This window comes from Patagioenas fasciata, chromosome 5 (genome assembly GCF_037038585.1).
Source record: "Patagioenas fasciata isolate bPatFas1 chromosome 5, bPatFas1.hap1, whole genome shotgun sequence".
Classification (NCBI taxonomy): Eukaryota; Metazoa; Chordata; class Aves; order Columbiformes; family Columbidae; genus Patagioenas; species Patagioenas fasciata.
Window position 1 is genome coordinate 29,024,306 of NC_092524.1, and position 19,344 is coordinate 29,043,649.

Below are 19,344 nucleotides of genomic sequence, written 5' to 3' on the forward strand. Positions count from 1 at the left end.
GATGTGTATGGACAGGGCTCCTTTTTCAAGGGTAAGACTGAGAAGAAGAAACTTACTTTTTCTCAAGACACTCCACATATTCTTTCTTCTTCCTGCGGCTCTCCTGAGCAGAGATCTGTGAGGAGGGTAGCCATCGGAGAGGAGTCAGTATCATAAGCCTCTAGACATTTCTTTGTGGCTCCCTCATCTTCTTGATTCCCTGAGCACACAGCATCCTAAAGGTAAATGGGGAAGCTGCCTTCCAGTCAGCCATTCCTACGGGTCTCCAGGCCCAAACTGGGAGGGATGGGTGTTGTAGGTATGCAGCCTTCTTTGGCCTGTAGCCTACAACCATTTGTTGCAGTATGCCTGACCCACTCGCTGCTGAGAGCATCTTCAGAGTTGCTTTGAACTCCTCTGAGTACGTGCTGTGGCCATCTGGGCAGATTCAGCCCCAGACCACTTCTGAGTCACCAGGTAACTAATTCAGGGTCTCATAATTTGCCCCACGGGACGCTTTCTAATCAGTCTAAAGTCTCACAGCCTCTGCCTGGCCAATGGGCTCTGTGCATCACCTGTTCTGCACCATGCAGTGGTGCTTGTTTCCCATAAGATCTGACCGGGCCGGTTTGTCTGATCTGTGATGCCTTAGCTTGTGGGCCCCATCTCAGGGCCACACACTCCCAGGAGCTGATCTGGAAGCCACACTCTCCAGATACAGCTACATGCACAGCATGCATGCAGAGATGCTCCATGGCACGTTTTCTGTGGGCTGGGAGGCTCGTGCCAGTGCACCAAAGGCAGGATCCCACCTTTTCTGAGCTGCACTGCACATAAGGTGACGGTAGCTATAGCAATGGTCAGCTGAGGATGCTCTGTAATCATGGGAACTGCATGGTTACGTTTTTTGTAGTCACCTTGTTCTTGATTTTCCTCCTGACCCTCTTCAGTGCTTTCTCCTCTGCTTTGGTGAGGGGCAGCTTGGTAGGAATGGGGTAGCCCTCAGCAATCAAGGTGCGTTTCTCCTCTTCAGTCAAGAGCAGTGGGCCAGAGGTCCCTTGTAACTTCTGAAATACACAGAGCAGCTATCAGCATCAGCAAGGAGTCCTGTCCCCAGTGGCCCTCCTTAAAGCCTTGCAGAGCAGCTAGGGGCTCAGAACAAATAGCTGCAGGGCAGTGCTCTTTCCTGCTCTCAGCCTGATCCTGGGGGCACATGTCAGCAGCTGCCTTCCTTATTTACTTCGGGGGGCATCTGCTCCTTCACAGTTAGGCTGGCTACACACTTGCATTGCAGGACCCTGCCAAAGAACTTTTGGGTGATGATTAAAATACAGTCTGGTTATGGGAATTCTTAGTTACTCCTTTCTTCCATTAACCTCCTCAGAAAGTCCTCCAGTGCATAGGCCATTTACCAAAGTATGGGGTGAAAGACAGCACTTGCTAAAACAAGGTAGCTCCTGATAGGCATTGTGCAAGACTCATTGCACCTCTCCTCACTCCTATGAGCACCATGCTGACCCCACACCCCTGTGCTAGGACATCCCATTGCCTTGCCAGAGCATTTCAGCTTGGAGACTTTAACAAGGCCAGGATCCCCCACATGAGCCCCAGAAAGCCTCCAGTCCCCTCTGAGCATCAAGAAGCCCTGTGTCCCAGTGATGTCATGCTGCTTCCTTACATGTGGTGCTGTCAGGAGAGGTGAGGAGGAGATGGCAGTAGAAGAGCGAGCAGCAGGTCGCGCTGGGCTGGATGGAGGCAGGGATCGGGGGCTCTGAGATCCATCACTGTCACTGCCATGGCTGCTGGGTGGAGTTGGAGGCATTTGCACCAGGTCATCTACTGAGAAATAAGGCGATCAAGTCAATGGCTCTCGCGTCAGCTTGTTGGTACAGGCACAGGCCCCAACATAGAAAAGCATTGCCATAACACATGACTGAAAGGAGAGGGTGTTGAATCTCACAAGATGGAGTGGGTCTGATAAGAAGGCTGGACTGAGCACTGCCCATGACAGAGATGAAGCTGACCTCAAATGTGCTAAACTAGGAACTGCAGGAGTCAAAGAGCTTGCAGAGCCTTTGCCAAGACACTGAAGGTATTTACAAAGCAGTAAGGTACTCTGGTGTCAACCAAAATGGAGTATAAAACTTGTGATATTTTGCTCCATAGCCTGCTCACAAGTACAGGAATATCTCTAAGAGAAGAACTCTTCCAAATGCACCATAGGGCTCACACACTTGCCAGCACACTTGATCCAAAGGGGCTCTGGTCACTTGGTTGCCAAGCACTTGAAAACTGTCCCCACTTTCTACTAGAGAGCCCTGGGGGCCTTAAGGGAGGTGGGAATATGCCTAAGGAATGTCCCTCTGCAGCAGTGGGAGTTATTATAGTGCTTTCATTTGTGCACCGGCAGATTTTCAGATGCTTGGGTTTCTTTCAAATTAAACTGGATCCTGAATTTCCTGACTTTCAGATCGTTGTTTTTGGATAACACTACAGTCCCTCAGAGGATTTTAAAGGCGCTTTTGCATATTTCCAGCTCTGAAGTAGCCTGTTTTGCCTAGGAGTCCCTGTCTGAACAATTCTGTGTGTGGCTGCTGGTCCAGACACTGATCACAGTTGGAAGAGTGCAGTACTCATTCCTCTGTCTGTGCTCCAGTGCTACATTGTATGCATGGCTCTGCTCTCAGGTGTTGTCTTTCCTCCCTGTGTATCGTCAGGATCTATACTCAAGTTATATAATAGAGCGATGCAAGTTGACCAGCAAATTCTTTCTTCTTACCTGTAGGTACATTTAGAAACTGGTTCACCTCTTTGGGTTCAGCTTTGATCACAGGTGTTGGAGTAATTTCTACAGGAGTCTGTGGAAAAGAAGCAGAAAGAGCTCTTAGGTACTGCCACCTCCCCTGCCCAGAGGGCTCCCATGCATTCTGCCCATAGCTGCTGCTCCTGGGCTCTCTGTACTGCCTCATCTCACAGCTCTGCCCCAAAGCAGCCTCTCACCACACAGAACAGAAACCGAGACTACAAAGATAAGCCCCCTATGTCACTGGGCACACAGAGTGCAAACGTGTTTGCAGAGGAAGAAGCAGTGGCAGATAGATATGCTGCCAAGTAGTCCACTGAGTACCTCCAGAAGGGAGATGATTTTTATCCTTGGTGATTCTTCCCTTGCTAGACCCAGACAGTGCAATCTAAACCAACCTCTACATTACCATGGGAAGTCTCTCTTTGATCCGCCTGCATTAGAAATGGGAGTATAGGGGCTGTACAGAAAAAGAACAAACCCCCTGTTCTGCTCACATGATTTTCACCAGGGCCACTGGGCAGCTGTTCCCAGTTGGAGGGGACTGAGAGTTAAATAAAGAGTAGATTTATTCCCATCTGGGCTTTGCAGCCCCTCAGCTCCATGGCTTTGCAGCCCCTCAGCCCCTCAGCTCCATGGCCCAACATAGGCTGGGGGAGTTTTTACACTGAACAGACACATTGCAAACTCCTTCAGACTGTAAACACAGCTGAGAGAGCACCATGGTGTGGCTGCTGAGCACACACAGCAGAGGTTTGAGGCACAGCAAGTTCAAGCTGTGTAAATAATGGAGGAAGCCTGTGCACAGTTTTGGCTGGAAGTACCCGTTTGTTTTGGATGGTCATTTAAATGGAAAGATGCTCAGCATGAGTGAAAAAAAGGAAGTGAATCCCGGAGATGCTCTACTGTTATCTGCTGAGCTGCTACAAGATAGCCAAGGTGTGCGTGAGGCTAGTCAGACCTTCCCATCCAACATGGCTAGACTCAAGGCCAGCCGAACTGAGCCCCCAACTTAGATCCACATACTAGTGGCATAAGGGAGCCTCCTTTAGACAAACAGACTTCTTAAGAACTTAGATATGACCAAAAGACTTGGTGTCTTTTTTTCTCAGGAATAATAATTCCTGCTGCTTCATAGGAAAAATCAAGCAGGACCTGGAATGGGACCTCCGTTTCCAGTGTGCAGCTGATAAAAGTGAGAGGACACATTATAAGATCAAGGCCGTGAAAAAGACAGTGGCAGAGCAGGGGTCTATACTCAGGAATAGTGGGGTCACTGGCATTGCACTGATTAACACTGTCCTCTGAGAAATGAAAATGAGCCAAGAGTGGCTATAGAAATATTGGCAGATTGGACGGGACAGGCCTCCAGCATGTGCAGGCTTAAAAGTCTTTGCGTGTTGTTTCAAGTGTGAGAAATGCAGTTGTGATTCGTGCTGATAAGATGTTTAATGTTTACAGATATAACCAAATAAGGCATGGGCACTGAAGAAAATGAAAACATAGTTAAGTCTTATGTAAAAAGTTGTGGAACTTGTTTTGTACCATATGTACATGTGTATAGGAAAGGTGGAGGGGTGATGTGAAGGAGAAGGTGACCTTCTCCCGAGGCAGCCGCCATGGGGCAGGGCCGGGGGGGAGCCGGGTAGAAAAGACCCCTTAGTAACAACCTGAAGTCTGCACACGAAGAAACTGACACTGAGGAAGAAGGAACTCTTCAACCACCAATCAGAAAGAGAGAAGACTCCTAGTGACAACCAACCAGGGAGTCAGAGTGCAAGAAGGACTAGCCGAGGAAATAAAAGGAGTTGGTTAGAAACCTAAGGTGTGCCTGTTGGTGAGCATGGGCTCCCCTCGCACCCAGCGCTGTTTTGTGCACTCAGTGCTGTTTTGTTTATGTTTAAGGAACACAAGTTAATAAATTGCATTAAACGTTGCTGTAAATGAAGGAAAAGCGTGAGTAATTTATTTCACAAGGAAACACACTTGTATTAACCCAGGATCGTAAAGCATCCGGTGCTGGAGAAAACCCTCCTTCCATTGTTTTCTTTAGAAGGATAACCTGTCTTACAGCTTCACTATAGGAATGAAGAACACAGTTCTAGCTAGCATTAGGTGTGCTGCTGCTCTGACTGCCATTTCAAGAGGAGAATGACAAATAATGCAATATTTGGGCTTTGTATCACCTTCCTCTGTCTGTCCAGCAGCTAAATCAGCTAGCAGCACCCCTGCAGTCACATGGCTGCGTGTGCATCACCAGGGGTGCCAGTGCATGAGAGCCTGGGTTCCCGATGGATCTTAGATGGGCTCACCTCCTCGGGGACCGGCAGTCTCTGCAGAGGGTTGAGGTTCAGCACTGGTATGGAGCTGGCAGGTAGCTGGGACTCAGGCAGGTCTAGAGCCAGGTTCTGTTCCTGTTTCACCATGATGGAGCAGAGCTTGGGCCCCAGTGACCACACTCCATTCTCCAGCTCTGAAACATGCACAATGTGAGAGTCAAACTCCAGCAAGAAGAGGAAAAAAAAAAAAAAGCCATGCAGACAGTTTCCCCCCGTCTGGGGAGGCTGCCTTTCCAACTTTAGCTCTGTCACCACACAAGCATGTGCAGGCCCACAACACAGAGTAGTAACGGGAACAAACCCCCAGTGTGTGGGGAGCAGACAGGGCAGAGCTAGAGGCATCGTGCCTCTGCTCTGCTCTCACTGTGCAGCCCTAACAGAGGAGGACAGCTACAGGGTTTCTTCCCCCAGTGATGTCTCAGTCTCATCCTCTGCAGCTTATTTATATTTAGAGCTCAGTGCGAGGAGGATGCTGGGCTGTTACTCCTCAGGCAGCATGGCCAGCATCACAGAGCTGCCAGGTGTGTTACCAAGAATAGCACCATCTCTGTGCTAGAGAGCTGGGGGCAAGCACGATGACAGTGAAAGGCTGAAGGGTGACTGTACGTGCTGCTTTGGCCTCCCATGAAAGTTGTGTGAAGCATGAGAGCTTCGTTGCATGACAGGAGAGGAGGAAGGTCCATTCCTGTGGAAGGAAGTCCAGTGTGGCACTTGCTTGTGAGGCAGCTCCCACGGCTTCTCCCCTCAGTCTCACCTCTGAGGTTTCCTCCTCTGCCCCACACTGCTCAGGTGCACTGCTGCCTACAGATGTGACCCACTGCCATTGCTGGTAGGGACAGAAGCAGCAGCAAGGGAAAGGAAGTGTCTGAAGAGAACTCAATGGAGCTGTGTGGGGACACTCCTTTCACCCCATGTCTGCTCTGTTCCATGCACATTGGTGGCATGAGCCTGGCTTGTCACTGAAATTAGAGATCCCAGGACCTGGGATTCAGGCAGTGGTGGATAACTGCAGCTCAGATGTGGAAAAATGTGATAGGCAGGAGAACTGCCTGGAACCTGCATCCTCCTCTCTAATCCTCCTTTCCCTTTCCCTTTCCCTTTCCCTTTCCCTTTCCCTTTCCCTTTCCCTTTCCCTTGTCTTTCCCTTTCCCTTTCCCTTTCCCTTTCCTTCCCTTTTGTATCTGACAAACAGAAATGCATTTGTCTTGACACAGTACAGACTATTGCCAAGTGTGTCACCAGGTAGTGCCCCAGTTGGCCACAGTCAGGCGCAATCCCTCACCCCACTGTACTACTCTCTGCATACAGACAGCACTCACAAACCCAGTGGTGTTGCCTAGCTGTCTGCTGCCCAGAGCAGTTCTGCAGTGCCCATCTTGGTCTAGATGATGTCCTGGCAAGAGGTGAGGGGGAGAAATGCCTGCATAAAGATGACTATAAGCAAGCAGCTGTTTATGTGGGAGCTGACATCTGAACTCAAAGGTAGATTAACTTCATCTTTGCCCTACTCAGTCTCTGTTACCCTCAGGAGAGGGCAGGGCAGAATCCTGCCTCTGGATTTTGCATGGGCAGAGTGGTGTTAAAATGTGGACAAGAACTGTATCAGTTAACAGTGTTGCCCATGCTAGTGGAGTATGTTGTCTTGTGTCTTTGGTCTAGCACCTATGCTGCCTACATCGGTGTCTCTAGCAGTGGCTTATTCCTTCCAGCTCCCTGTGTGACTGGACATCTTCAAGCACAGACATGAGCTCCTGTGGCTGTTCCATGTGCCTATCAGCTGTGTTGCTTGCAGTGCTGCTGGATTGCTTCCCACAATGCAGTGAGGCCAGCATCGTCAGGCAGCATCTCAGGCAGGGATGCACTGCACAGCAGTGACAAAGAGAGGCTGCTAAACAGACACAGACTGAATTGCATTTTCTCTGTCCTGCTAAGGATACCAAACCCACAGCTGGTAGTGAAGTCTCAGTTACCCCTGCTATGCAAACAAGTCCTTTCTGATGGAAGGAGGCAAGGTGTTACACAGCCACAAGTGTTTGCAGCCAGAAAACTTGGACTGGATTCTTCTGACTGTCCACAGCCCATCACAGAGATAAGGGACCTTGAGAGGTCTTCCACCCTATCCCGCTGCTCTAGGCAAGCTCAGCTAGGCCTGTGTTGGTCCTGACAGACAGTTGTTTGACTTGATCTCATGCCTCTGCAAAGTGATGAAGAATCCACAGCCTTCCACATTAAATCTCTTCTATGGTTTCACTATGCCCACTATGAGAAGGTTTTGGCTACTGGCTAACCAGAAGTTCCCTTACTGTGATTTTAAGCCTCATCTTCCTCATCCCCCATTCTGTTGCAAAGCTCTGAATTTCTCTTTTTCTCAGAGGCGTGGGGCATCCTCTGTCTGGGAGGGCTGCTGCTGAAGCAAGTTACCAGGCAAGGGAGAGCAGACCACCAGACTTGACTCAGGGAGAGACCAGCCCCCAGAACTGTCAGTCCAGACAGTCCAAGGAGCAGACACCCAAATAAGCACACACTGTCCTCCCATTTCCTGTCTACATTCTGACCCTGCTTTTTTTCCCACCCTCAGAGATTTATCTGGGGAGCGACTGGGTTACAGAATCAGAAACATATAAGCCGTGAGAGGGTCAATGAGAGACTGAGGTAGAGGCATTTTGTGTGGATCCCGCTGTTTCAGAGGTATGGCCATTCTGTAACCACTGCAGGTTTCACTGTACCTTGCTGGGTGAGGCATGCCAGGAAGCTCATTCTCTGCTCTAGATACTCTGTACATAATGGGAAGAAGCACAGCTGAGAGATTTCCATAGCTGCCCTGGATTGAGGACATGAGGCAAAAAGTAGTGAGGAAGCAGGACCTGTACAGGAGTGCAGGCACTAGCCCAAGGCTGGTCCAGCACCCACTGTTCTGCACAACCCTGGCTCCCCCTGCTCCTGGCATCAGATCATGCCCTGCAGAACTGAGAGCTGGTACTGAGAACCAAAACAGCCAGTCCATATGTGCAAGCCATCTGGAAAACAGACTCCACTGATATGCAGGGTCACAATGCACCCAGCGGCTTGCCCTAGCTGACCTGTGTTAGTGGGAACCATGTGGGAAGGGGCAGGATTTGGAAATGTTTTGGAGATCTGCAGAAAAGCTGGGAGAAGGCTGATATATAGCCAGCCTCAGCCAGCTCCAAGCCTAGACAGAGCCCAGGCATTCCTGAGGGGCTCTGCAGACCAAGCAGAGCTTGCTTACTGTTAAAGAAAAGTCATTCCTGGGTAATTAATTTGAAGTGAATGTCTAAGGACTGAGACGGGATGAAGCTGTGCCAAAAGGACTGCACAGTGTTGCAAATACTGGACCTGACTCAGGGCTACACTGGAATATGACTCACATACAATTATGAGCCAAGATAGCCCTGGAAAGATGGGTTGAATTATCCTACTGCAGGAGTGGGAGCACAGATACCCCTATACCTGCCACATTAATACTAGGCCTTACTCTTTGTATAGAGCTGATCTGCACTCTCAGAGAGCAAGTGCCACATCCATCTCAAGCTCTGCTGGGTTATGCGCTGTAGACCCTGTGCTGGTCTCTGCCCAAGGATTCGAGTCACACTCCATTCAGGAGAGTCGTGATCTTGCCTTGGGGACACGGCAGTTGAAGTAGGGGTATGTCCGAACACAGAGCATAGAAGCAGAAGTGGTGATAAGTGTCTCAGAGAGGAGTCCCTGAGGTAGCTTCATGCAGGCAGACTTTGTTTTATTGCTTTCTATACACTCCTGCTTTTTGCTTCTCTCATTTCCAAGGTCATCTCCTCCTATTTATTTGTGGGGGAAAAATAAAGATGTGTCTGTGCACTCATGCAGGTTTGGTTTTTGTTAGTCGCCTGGTTGCCTGTTTGGGCTGACTGCCCTCCAAGACAGTACTGGGGTTAAAGCTAAGGAAAAAGAAATGTAAATGGAAAGCTTTTTTGATACTAAGGCAGAGCTTGCTTGATGTGTCATGAGCCTCTCTCCCAGCACCTATCTGAGTGGTCCCCAAGGAACATGGCACTGATGGCTGCACCCTTTGCAGGGACCAAAGAGGCAGGGGAGGCCAGCTCCTCTCCTCCTGCCTTGGTGTTTGTACCAGAGAGCTGGGATCATTCCTGGCCATGAGGGAAGCCTCTGTCCCAGGTCTCAGTCTCGCTCAAATGAATGGCTTTCTCCTGTGTATACTGAGCCCATGCCACTGCTTTTTCAGGCAGCCTGATGTCCATCAGCTGTTGGGACACCCACACAGTCCCACAAATTACAGGACTCTCTGCAAGGATGGTTCTAAAAATATCCAGCCATCACAAATTATCCTGAAATGAATTGTTTTAAAAATAGGTTTTGAATGACTGTTCCTCTCTGTCTCCTGCTAAAAGATCTGCTGGTAGAGAAGCCACTTAGCTTTCCACATGTACCAGCACTGGTTGCAGCCAGAGACTCCTGCTTCTTATATTCAAGCCAAAACTCTGCTGCCTGATGCCAAAACAGACTTTGATCTAGGGCATCCACACCCAGGTTTGTAGGGTCCTAAAAAGACATTGCCTATTGCTTGCCAGAAGCTGGCAGCACACTGAACCACAACCAATTATCATCCTCGTAAATAACAGCCCAGCAAAGGAGCAATGTGACCGTCAGAGCACAACTGAAGGAAAAAATGTGGGCTGTATTTGACAACGGCAGATCAGATTTTTCCCTGGATTAGCCATGCGCAAGCCTAAGGAATAGCCAGTTTGTCCTTATATATGGAAGCCAGCCAGAGCTTCTGCTAACAGATGTGCCCAAAGCTGTGCAGTGTGCACATCTCATGCTCACCGTTAGAATTATCTTCAGTCTTGACAGGCACGAGGGGGCTCTGGGGAGCAGAGTCTCCACTGAGGGAGTAGCTGTGCTCTGCCTGGATGCCTGGAGTGGGTGGATCCAGGTCCATGTCCAGCAGCGGGTTCTTCTCAGCCAGTACTGGGTCATCGAAGAAACTGCTGAAGAGGTCATTGGAGAAATCCTCCATGTTGTCAGAGAAGTGATCCATGTTCTCTGAGAAATGCTGAGGAAAGACAAAGGGAGGCAGAATGTTAGTGTCAACTCCAAGAGGAATCTGAGAGCCTTCCTGTGCTCTGAGAGCCAAACCTCAGCAACAGCCCTTTTTGGATGAGAAAAAGCAGTTCCTATCCCTTGCCTGCATCAGTTTGATAAAAACACCTTGAAATAAGATGGAAAGGGTCATCGTGCTGTACATCTTCTTTACCTGTTTACCTACACCACAAACACTCATGACGTTCTTCTATATTCTCATATCTCCCCCTTCCTCTGTGGGTACCTCTCTTCAGCTTCCTAGCATCACCTCACTGTGACAACAAGCTGAATAGAGCACAAGGCAAGAAATCCCTGTGATGACAAAGTGCAAGTGTGGCAGAAAATCAGAGTCTTCAGCACCTGCCCTTGGTGACAGACACTTTCTCATGTTCTCTGCCAGCAGCAATAGGCACTCTGATGCCCCAGAGAACATCAACCCAGCTGCTGATTTCTATCAGAGAAAAAAAATCAGTTGGATCAACATAACAGGAAGGCCCCCTGTTGTATTTAATTTCCTCTGGGATTTCACAGCCCCTCTGTGGACCATATGAGGCTGTCCTCCATCCAGATAATGCCTGTGAAATTCTGCTCCCCGATGAAGTTTAAACACTACAGATGGGCTGTTAACAACAAACAATCATTCCACTAATCATTCCAGTAACAGTCAGTAAATCTGGCCAGTGCTGCTGCAGAGCTGGTCTCCTGATGCTACAGGGAACCTGTTTCCTTTGAGGCATATCCTTCTATTCAGAAGTCAAATCACTAACTTTTCCATTTGCTACAACAAAGCATTGGTTGGGCAGGGAGAAAAATGGTGGTTGCCAAACACCAGCTGAAAAATTATCCCATTTGTTGGCAGATTGAGGCTTCTGGCTCAGGGAGAGGAAAGAAAAGACAGATACATTCAAGTGACTATATTACACAGATGGAACTGTGTAACTTAAATGAACTGGAGAGAGCTCAGCGGAGTCAGACTGGGTCGTCCTCCCCTGCCTGGAAAAGCATCTGGGTGGGCAGAAAGGCACTGAAAGCAGCATACTCAAATACCAAGAGCAACAGGGTATGGATGAGAGAGAGCATGCAGATCCTAGAGTAGAGACATGGATGGCACTGAATTCCAGTGTGAGAGCTGAGCTCAGGATGGAGCCCATCTCCCGGAAGAGCATGGGGTGCATGAGGTCCTTTCTTTCCCCAGCACTAGGATGGAGGGAAGGCTTGGCCAGAAGATCCCTGATGCTGGAGCCTGCAGGTTCCTGCTCCTACAGGAAGGCGTATTTGTTTTGCCTGAGCAAAATATCCCTCTGTCAGCATTATGCTGGCTGTCAGAGGGTTGGGGTGAGGCTGGGGAGTGAAGTGGGCTCCAGCTGAACAGACTCACACCTCCTACCAAGTGGGGGATGGAGACAGTAACCTGCAGCAATTTTCAACATGCCAGTGCCCTTCACCCTCCAACATCATCCTTCAGCCACTCAGTTTAAAAAATCACAGCCCACAGAGCATGCTGGAAGTGCGGGGCAGTGTCTGCCACCTGCATTCTGCCTGACAGAAGGTTTCCCACCCTTTGCTTCCTTCCCACTTGTCCTGTCCCCCCACTACCTGGGGTGACAGCCTGACACACCATGATCCAAGACTCCGCTGCAAGGGCAGATACTGCATGTGCAGGTAAGGCAGAGAAGCACACTCATGCTAAATCCCAGTGCTGAGGCCCTCCCTGGGATGTATGGGCTGAAGTTTTATCCACTTGTTCCCATACCAGAAGCTGAGTTGGCGTGGTAGCTTGGTAAAATCTACTCAGCCATTTCTAAATTACCTGGAAGCATTTCTGCATTTGAATCAAGCAATAGAAAACATCTCCCATCTGTGTTGAGCATAACCATTCTTCAGAGGGAGCTGAGTTAGCAGATGGAACAGGGTTAGATATTTATCTGAAAAGCAACAGAAAACCAGGTTTTGTCCTGTATTACAGCATGAAGGAGTAAAGAGTTTGGACTCCAGAGCATTAACCCCAGCAAGTGCTTGCTCATGCAACAGCTGTTCTTTGTCTTGCTTTCTCTAAACAACACCAGCAAACACAGGATATGAACACAATAGCCTTACAGTAAGGGTGAGAATTTAACTGCAGAAAAGTGAAGGGATTCAGAGTTTTGGCTGCCAGTGAACCACAACAGCATAGCAAAGCCAGGATCCAACATAAGGCACTCAAATCATATATACTGTCGTTACCATCAAAACTAGAGCCACTATGTAACCCTGGATGAGAGGCAGAGATGGATGAACAGCTGCAGGGAGGACTGTGTGCGATTCTGCCACATGTTTCAGATTTCTTTTACAACTGTGCATTAACAAAGGCAGAAGTGGGAGTGAAGAGTCAAGAAGATGCATTTATGCAGTAGTTCCATGCTATCTTTTAGAGGCATCCCACGCATGCTTAGAACAAGGATCTCTTGGTCAGTCAACAGTCTTCCAATTGTAGGACAAACCTACTGGGAGGGAAGAGGCAGAGGTGTGCCTCCGGTTTTATTCTGAAACCAAAAATCCCTCCAGCAGTATGTAACAGGTGAGAGATGAGCGATGAGTGCGATGGGCTGAGTATCAGAGACTTAACATGGGCACTAACACTGACAGGAGTAATTGCAGATTTCTGTTTCTTCTTTTAGACACCACACAGCAGGCTTGCTGGAGGACTCCCCTCCTTGGAAGTGATGATGAAGGCAATGCTGATCTCCCGGAGATACAGGAGTTCAGGTCCCCAAGAGGCCATGCTCTCCCAAGACACAAGAGACCTATTGCACAGTATAGGGAAAACATGGGTAACAAGCAGAAAATGAAACTCACACACTCCCTGGGATCCAGAAATGCTGGGGCACATACCCCTCTCTGGACTCCTGGGTCTTATTCTCCAGCACAACTAAATACTGGCAAATTCTTCTCATCAAAGCAGCCCCTTTTGAGCTCTCGACAATTGTACATATACCAGTCCAGCATCTCCAGACACAGACGATGGAAGCTAACCTATAAGACTGGAATAACTATGGTTATTATCAAAGAGGGCACGAAGGATCAGACACCCTCAAAGAGGTAGAGCTCCCAGAGCTGTCACAGAGCTGGAGATTGCTATTAAAGGCAGTGGCAAGAGGCAGAGGAAAGGAGAAGGAAGCGTAAGCAAAGATAATGACAGGGCTTTGTAGCTGGTTATGTCTGCAACAGAGACTTCAGGACAAGCAGGAAGCTAAGCCACCACATCCCAGGAAGGCTGCTGTGTCTCTCGGGTTGCTCTGTTCTCCTGACACCAACAGGTACTGTTAACTTCAGGACAGATTTTGGATTAGTAAAATCAGACACACATGCAACCACATAGTAATAGGAAAAAGTGTCCTCTTGTCCAGATCCAACTGTGATAGGCAAAGTGAAGAGAGCCCAGAGCTTACCCACTGCTATTTAGTTCAGGCTGAGCCTGCTAACCCAGAATATACAAACTCTGTCACTCCCAGCTTTGTTGTGAGACCTCCATCTATCTGGCAAAACTCAGAGAAGGCTTCAGCCATACTCCTCCTTAACGTGTGTGGGAGAGCAGCCTCCAGGGAACTGCAGGTCCCAGGGTGCAGTGTCTCAGGGCTGTGCAGATCATGGCACCACATGGCAGCGTCAGTGCTCCAAGTTTCTGAGTGACAAACAGAAGCAGGTTTATGACCTGCCCAGTAGCTCTATCCCGACTGGAAGGTCACATGCCAAAGGAGATGCTGGGTGGCCACTAGCCCTCCCTTCCTACCCATACCCAGCTGAAGACCTGCATGTGGTGCCACTAAATGAAATTACTGTGGTGGACTTCAGAGAGACTTTTGCCAAAGCCATAGCAATGAAGATCTCAGCAGACCAGAGGTATGTGTTGGTGGAAGGCCCAAGAAAGAGCCCACAGGACTCGGATGTGAATGAAAGTGGGATGTACAGAGATGCACAAGCAGAGCAAACTCATCCTCCCACAGCCTTTTCAAGGCCTAGACTCTCCTCTCAAGAGCAACCTTCTGGACAGGCTGAGATCAGCCAGCTCCTGCTCCTCAGGGAGTTGGCCAAGAATTTCTAACTGTGACAATGAAGGACTCTGCAACTCTGCTGAGATATCACTTAAGATATCTCAAGTAGTTTTCACGCAGATGGGCCTAGCTTGAGCAAGGGGGACCAGTCAACTGGGAAATGTGATCCTTGCCATCCTAGCCCTGAGGGAGTGGGTGTGAATGTACTGGGGGAAAACAGCTTCCAGATGGGATATGGAGCTTGCAGCACAGTCTCATTTTGCTTATTTGCTCCTTCTATCTCCCCCTCTCACACCCTCCTTCATTCTCCTTCTAACTATTCTCCAAAGCCAAGAAATAGCACGAGATGTGTTTCCAAAGCTGTATTACCAGTGAGCGGTCAGGGAGGGGGCAGCCAAGGGACAGAAACGCAATGGCGAGGAAGTGCTGGATTTCCTGATCCAAGTCCGATTTCTGGCTGCCCATCCCCCCACTGCAGTTCTGGGAGGATGGAGAGGCAGTACCTGAAGGGGATGAGCCAGCGTGCACAGGTACAGAGGAGGCAATGACAATTGCATCTCCAGGCCTAACAGAGGGCCTTAAACTGCTCTGGTGCCACAGGATAATCTGCTCAGGCTGAGGCCACCTCAGCCATGAAGAGAGAGTGTGAATCTGTCAGCTGCTGACTCCTGCTCCCTCCCATTCCTGGTGACCGACATAGGCACTGACTTTCCAAACATATTTCCACCACATGTTTTCACCCTGACCTCATGCTTAGGGTTGTCTAAATAGCACACTGTATGTGCGTGCGTGCGCTTCTCATTTGAACAGCCTTTCCTGTTGTACAACGGTTATCTTGGGAGCTTAACATTAGGCATCCAGACATCCAAACGCAAGCTCTCTATTTCCCCTGCACCCAGAGCTAGTGTTATACTTCTACAGGCCGCAAGCAGAGACTGAGACATTAAGCCTTTTCCCCTGCCTAGTTGCACATAGGATGCCCGAAGGTGCCACTCTTGTAGCCCAGTGGCACCACACATGGCTGAGGAGGTGACTATTCCCTCTTCCTGGATCCACTTCTCCTCTGTGGTCACCTTGGCTGCATCTGTCCCTCCTTTCCCATTTCACGCTTCCATCCTTTGACTGTGACTTTGCCCTTCCCACCTCCAGCTAAGTTGTTTGGACACAATCTCATTTTAGGATCAGCCTGTTTCTCACAGCCTCCCTGCTCCCACCACAAAGGTCTCGCTCCAAAGAGAAAGCAGCAAGGGGCTAATCCAGCTGGGCGGCAGCCCAGGCCCAGGAGACGAAGGGCCTTTGCAGGTTGGAGGTTCTGCTCATGCTGGCAGGCAGTGCAGATGGGGAGGGGATTCTTCTGAATTTTCTCTCCTCTTTTTGAAAGTATTTTTCCTCTTTGCTTGCCAAGATAAATCTCCTGTCCCAGCTGTGACATCTGCATTTCCCTTCTCTGCTTTCACTAAGGAATGAAGCCCCCTGCACTCCAGCTTCAGAGCCGAGGTTTCCTTTACATTCCAGGAAAGAAGAGCCCATACACTCCAGACAGTCCTTCTGCTCTCTTTAAATGCAGTGAATTTTAGACCTTATGCAATTGAGGGTCTTGACAGCATTAACAAGATCCAGGCAGGATGGAGAGATGCTGCGCACCCTTCTCCTCACAGCCTAGTCGGTGCATCTGCACCCCAATGAGGACAAGTTATTATCCAACCAACTCCTGGCTCTCTCAGACCATTCTGGTGCTCCTTCATCCTGACCCTCATTGCTCTTGGTCCCTCCTGTCATGTGTCACAGCTCCCTGCTCCTCCATGCCTGGTCTGCCCAGGCCCCCCATCTGCCTGGATATCTTGCCACCGACTCCCTTGCTATTCGGCTTCTCTGCATGGCGTGGCTAAAGCACTTTGGTCCAAAACATCTGCAAACCCCACTGCTATTTCCCTCCAGCATCAGGACAGCATCCTGACCAGCAGCACCCCTCAGCCTTTCTCAGAGACAGCTAGCAATGCCCATCACCCATTATTATTTTCAGCATCACAACCTTGGGCGGTATGGTGAACCAAACTCTTCCCTGACACCCAGGCTCCAAGTGGCAAAGTGCTTGACTGAACCTGGTCTGGTGCCAGGCCCAGAATTTATTACTGTCTGTAGAATAATGCAGAGTAACAGAAAGAGGAGGACTTAGGGCCGCTGAAAGAAAGCTAATTGATCTGCTTCCCCACAGGGAGCTGTGCCATTAACTTCCCTCCCCACAGGGACTGAAACCTCTCAGGTGCTGCAAGCCCTTACTCTTTGGCCACAGCAGCCACACCCATGTCCACAGTGCCTTGCGAAGTCCCAGCAAGGCTTAGGCATGGCTTTGCTGTGGAAACCTCCTTCCACCGCACATCTGTGCCAAGGACCTGGATTTACAATTTCCAGCGCTAGGCGCCACAAGACCTAGGAGGGACAACAGAGGCTCAAGACACAATTAGGGAAAGGCGATTGCAGGAGCAGCCGCTTCATCTCCCACCACCCCGTCAGGCAGCCGAAGTTCCCAGGGGTAACGCGGCCACCGGATCCGAGGGGTGACCGGAGAGTGCGCGGAGCCACCCGCCCCTCCCCCACCACCGGCCGCTAACGGTCGCCGCGGCACGCTTCCAACGGCCGGCAGCGGCGGCCGCCCATTGGCTAATGCAGCCGGGCGGCGGCCAATGGGAGAGGGTTGCCAGCAGAGCTGTGCGCGGCGGGCGGGAGGAGTACAGGGTTAGGACGGAGCGGTTCGCGGCGCCTCACGGCGGGTGCCCGTCCAGCTGCGGCCGGAAGGGGCAACGAGACGAGGGGCAGAGACCGCCAGAGGGATCGGGAGGGGGGCGTAGCCCCTCGGGAAGGCCTCACCTTTGCCCCTTCGTTCTGACACAATAGGTGCAGACCACATCAAAATTTTGTGGCTGCGATCGCAATACCCGGCTCGGGTTTTGTGAGGCCTCTGCCCTGGTGAGACTACATCTGGAATACTGTGTCCAGTTCTGGGCCCCTCAGTTCAAGGACAGGGAGCTGCTTGAGAGAGTGCAGCACAGAGCCATGAAGATGATGAAGGGAGCGGGGCGTCTCCTGTATGAGGAAAGGCTGAGGGAGCTGGGTCTCTAGCTTAGAGGAGACTGAGCGGTGACCTCATTAATGTTTATAAATATGTAAAGGGTGAGTGTCACGAGGATGGAGCCAGGCTCTTCTAGGTGACAACCAATGATAAGACAAGGGGCAATGGGTATAAACTGGAACACAGGAGATTCCACTTAAATATGAGAAGAAACTTCCTCACACTGGGAGTGACAGGGCACTGGAACAGGCTGCCCAGGGAGGTTGTGGAGTCTCCTTCTCTGGAGACATTCAAAACCTGCCTGGACCCATTCCTGTGTAACCTCATGTAGGTGTTCCTGCTTCGGCAGGGGGATTGGACTAGATGATCTTTTGAGGTGCCTTCCTATCCCTAACATTTTGTGATTCTGTGAGGCTGCCATTCACTGGGGAGCAATCTTGGGAGGTTCCCAGGGTCGGGGGAGTGGTTAAGTCTTAAATGTTTTTGCCCTGAAAGGAGGGGAAAAAAAAAAAAAGAGAGAGAGAGAAAAACGTACATGGAAAGTTGAAATCTGCCAGGCTGTGCCTGGGTTTCCCAGCGGCCCTAAAGGAAGCACTGAAGACACCTGCTGCTGCAGTGGCAGAAGAGTCATGGACACGGTGTACCACACTTGGATGGTGCAGGCAGTGGTGATGTGGGAGGAACTGGAAGCACCAAAGGGAACGACTGAAGCAGGGTAGAGCCTACAGCGAGGCAGATCAAAAGACAAATGGCATCACAGTGTGGCCACAGTGGTGTAGCCATCTGTGTGTCCTTGAACCACCTGTGGATGCCAGAGTGCAGAGCAGGTATGTGTGTGCTAGGGAGGAGGGGGAACACATCAGCCTCCCCTAAGGTAAACCAGGCTCCACTGGCCCTGGGGTGGAGATCAGCTACAGTACAGTTTGCCTGTTGCATGACACTTGCTGAGTCTGCAGAAGCAGAAGCACCTCTCCTCCCAGCAGCAGCACCCTGGAGGATGCAGAGGAATGCCTCTGCTTTCCAGCAAGCTTTTGCTGCGTGTATGCTACATGTGCAACAAATGTCCCAAATTTCCTTTGGCTTACAACTCCCTTGCAGCCGACTGATAAAAAAAATCAGAGCAGGACTTAAACCATACGGAGAAGTGGACACAGCCCTCTCAGGATAAAACATTTAGATCAGCTGCTCTTAACCCTCATTTGGCAGAAGATTTGGGGGCTATTTCTATGAGTCCATGAAAAGTAAATAAAAAGTTTGTCCTTCAAGGCCTTTCTTGAGCTCAGAGAACTGAAGACACCTGCTTGCTACAAGACAAAGCCACCTTTATTTCTGAGCCATCATGGTGGCAGCTGGGCCGCGTTTGAACGGACATGTGTGGGAGGTGTTCTCTGTGGGAATGCAGTTACCCTTGGGCAAGCTGGCAGGGGTCTCTTCCTCTTCTTTGCCCCTTCCCAAGCTGAGGTTAGCAGAGTCTCCAGGCAGAGGCTTCACACAAGCAGTAGCTCTGAGAGAAAGAAACTGTACCGTCATAACTCCCTCTAAGTCTTTGCCAGCTTGTCTGAATTGGTGCTTTACCTCTTTGAGTTAACTTGGCAGCCTCAGCTGAGTTTGCAGCAGACTCTCAAAGACACCCTAACTCCACACCGTGACAGGGTGCCAGGAGTCTTTCAGCTGCTGTAGCATCGGTGGGAGGAGGTTAATGTGAACTTCATCTTGTCATGTGTGAAAATATAATCCATCATCTTTGAGAATGCCCTATCTGCTCTGCTACCCCAACCCACCTCCACCCAGGCGTGCCCTTTGCAGAGCCCAAACACACCCATCCATTCGCAGTGCCCATAGAAGCACAGCAGCCAGAACGCTATTGAGTGTCTGCAGCCATGCCCGTTGGTGTGCAGCACCGCTGCACAACCTAGAAGTGCAGCTCCAGCCCAGCCCTGCATATCTAGAGGCAAAATCTACCCTGAGAAAGTGCACATGGATTTAATTCTGTGTGGGACATCTGCCTGGACAGTTTAGGGAAAA

General features: G+C 50.1%; 1 protein-coding gene across 2 annotated transcripts in view; it reads right to left on the reverse strand.

Annotated features, from left to right (window-relative positions):
- The window catches only part of CREB3L1 (cAMP responsive element binding protein 3 like 1), a 47,051-nt gene that overhangs the window by 11,863 nt on the left and 15,844 nt on the right, over positions 1-19,344 (reverse strand). Inside the window, exons 2-7 of one of the 2 annotated variants that reach the window (XM_065839643.2) lie at positions 9,961-10,189; positions 5,095-5,255; positions 2,759-2,837; positions 1,658-1,815; positions 897-1,046; positions 57-115 (exon numbers count right to left, since the gene is read on the reverse strand). In XM_065839643.2, coding sequence (XP_065695715.1) covers positions 57-115; positions 897-1,046; positions 1,658-1,815; positions 2,759-2,837; positions 5,095-5,255; positions 9,961-10,189 — 836 coding nt within the window. Of the gene's footprint in view, positions 1-56; positions 116-896; positions 1,047-1,657; positions 1,819-2,758; positions 2,838-5,094; positions 5,256-9,960; positions 10,190-19,344 lie in introns of both variants that reach the window. The other variant, XM_065839642.2, reaches the window with a different exon arrangement.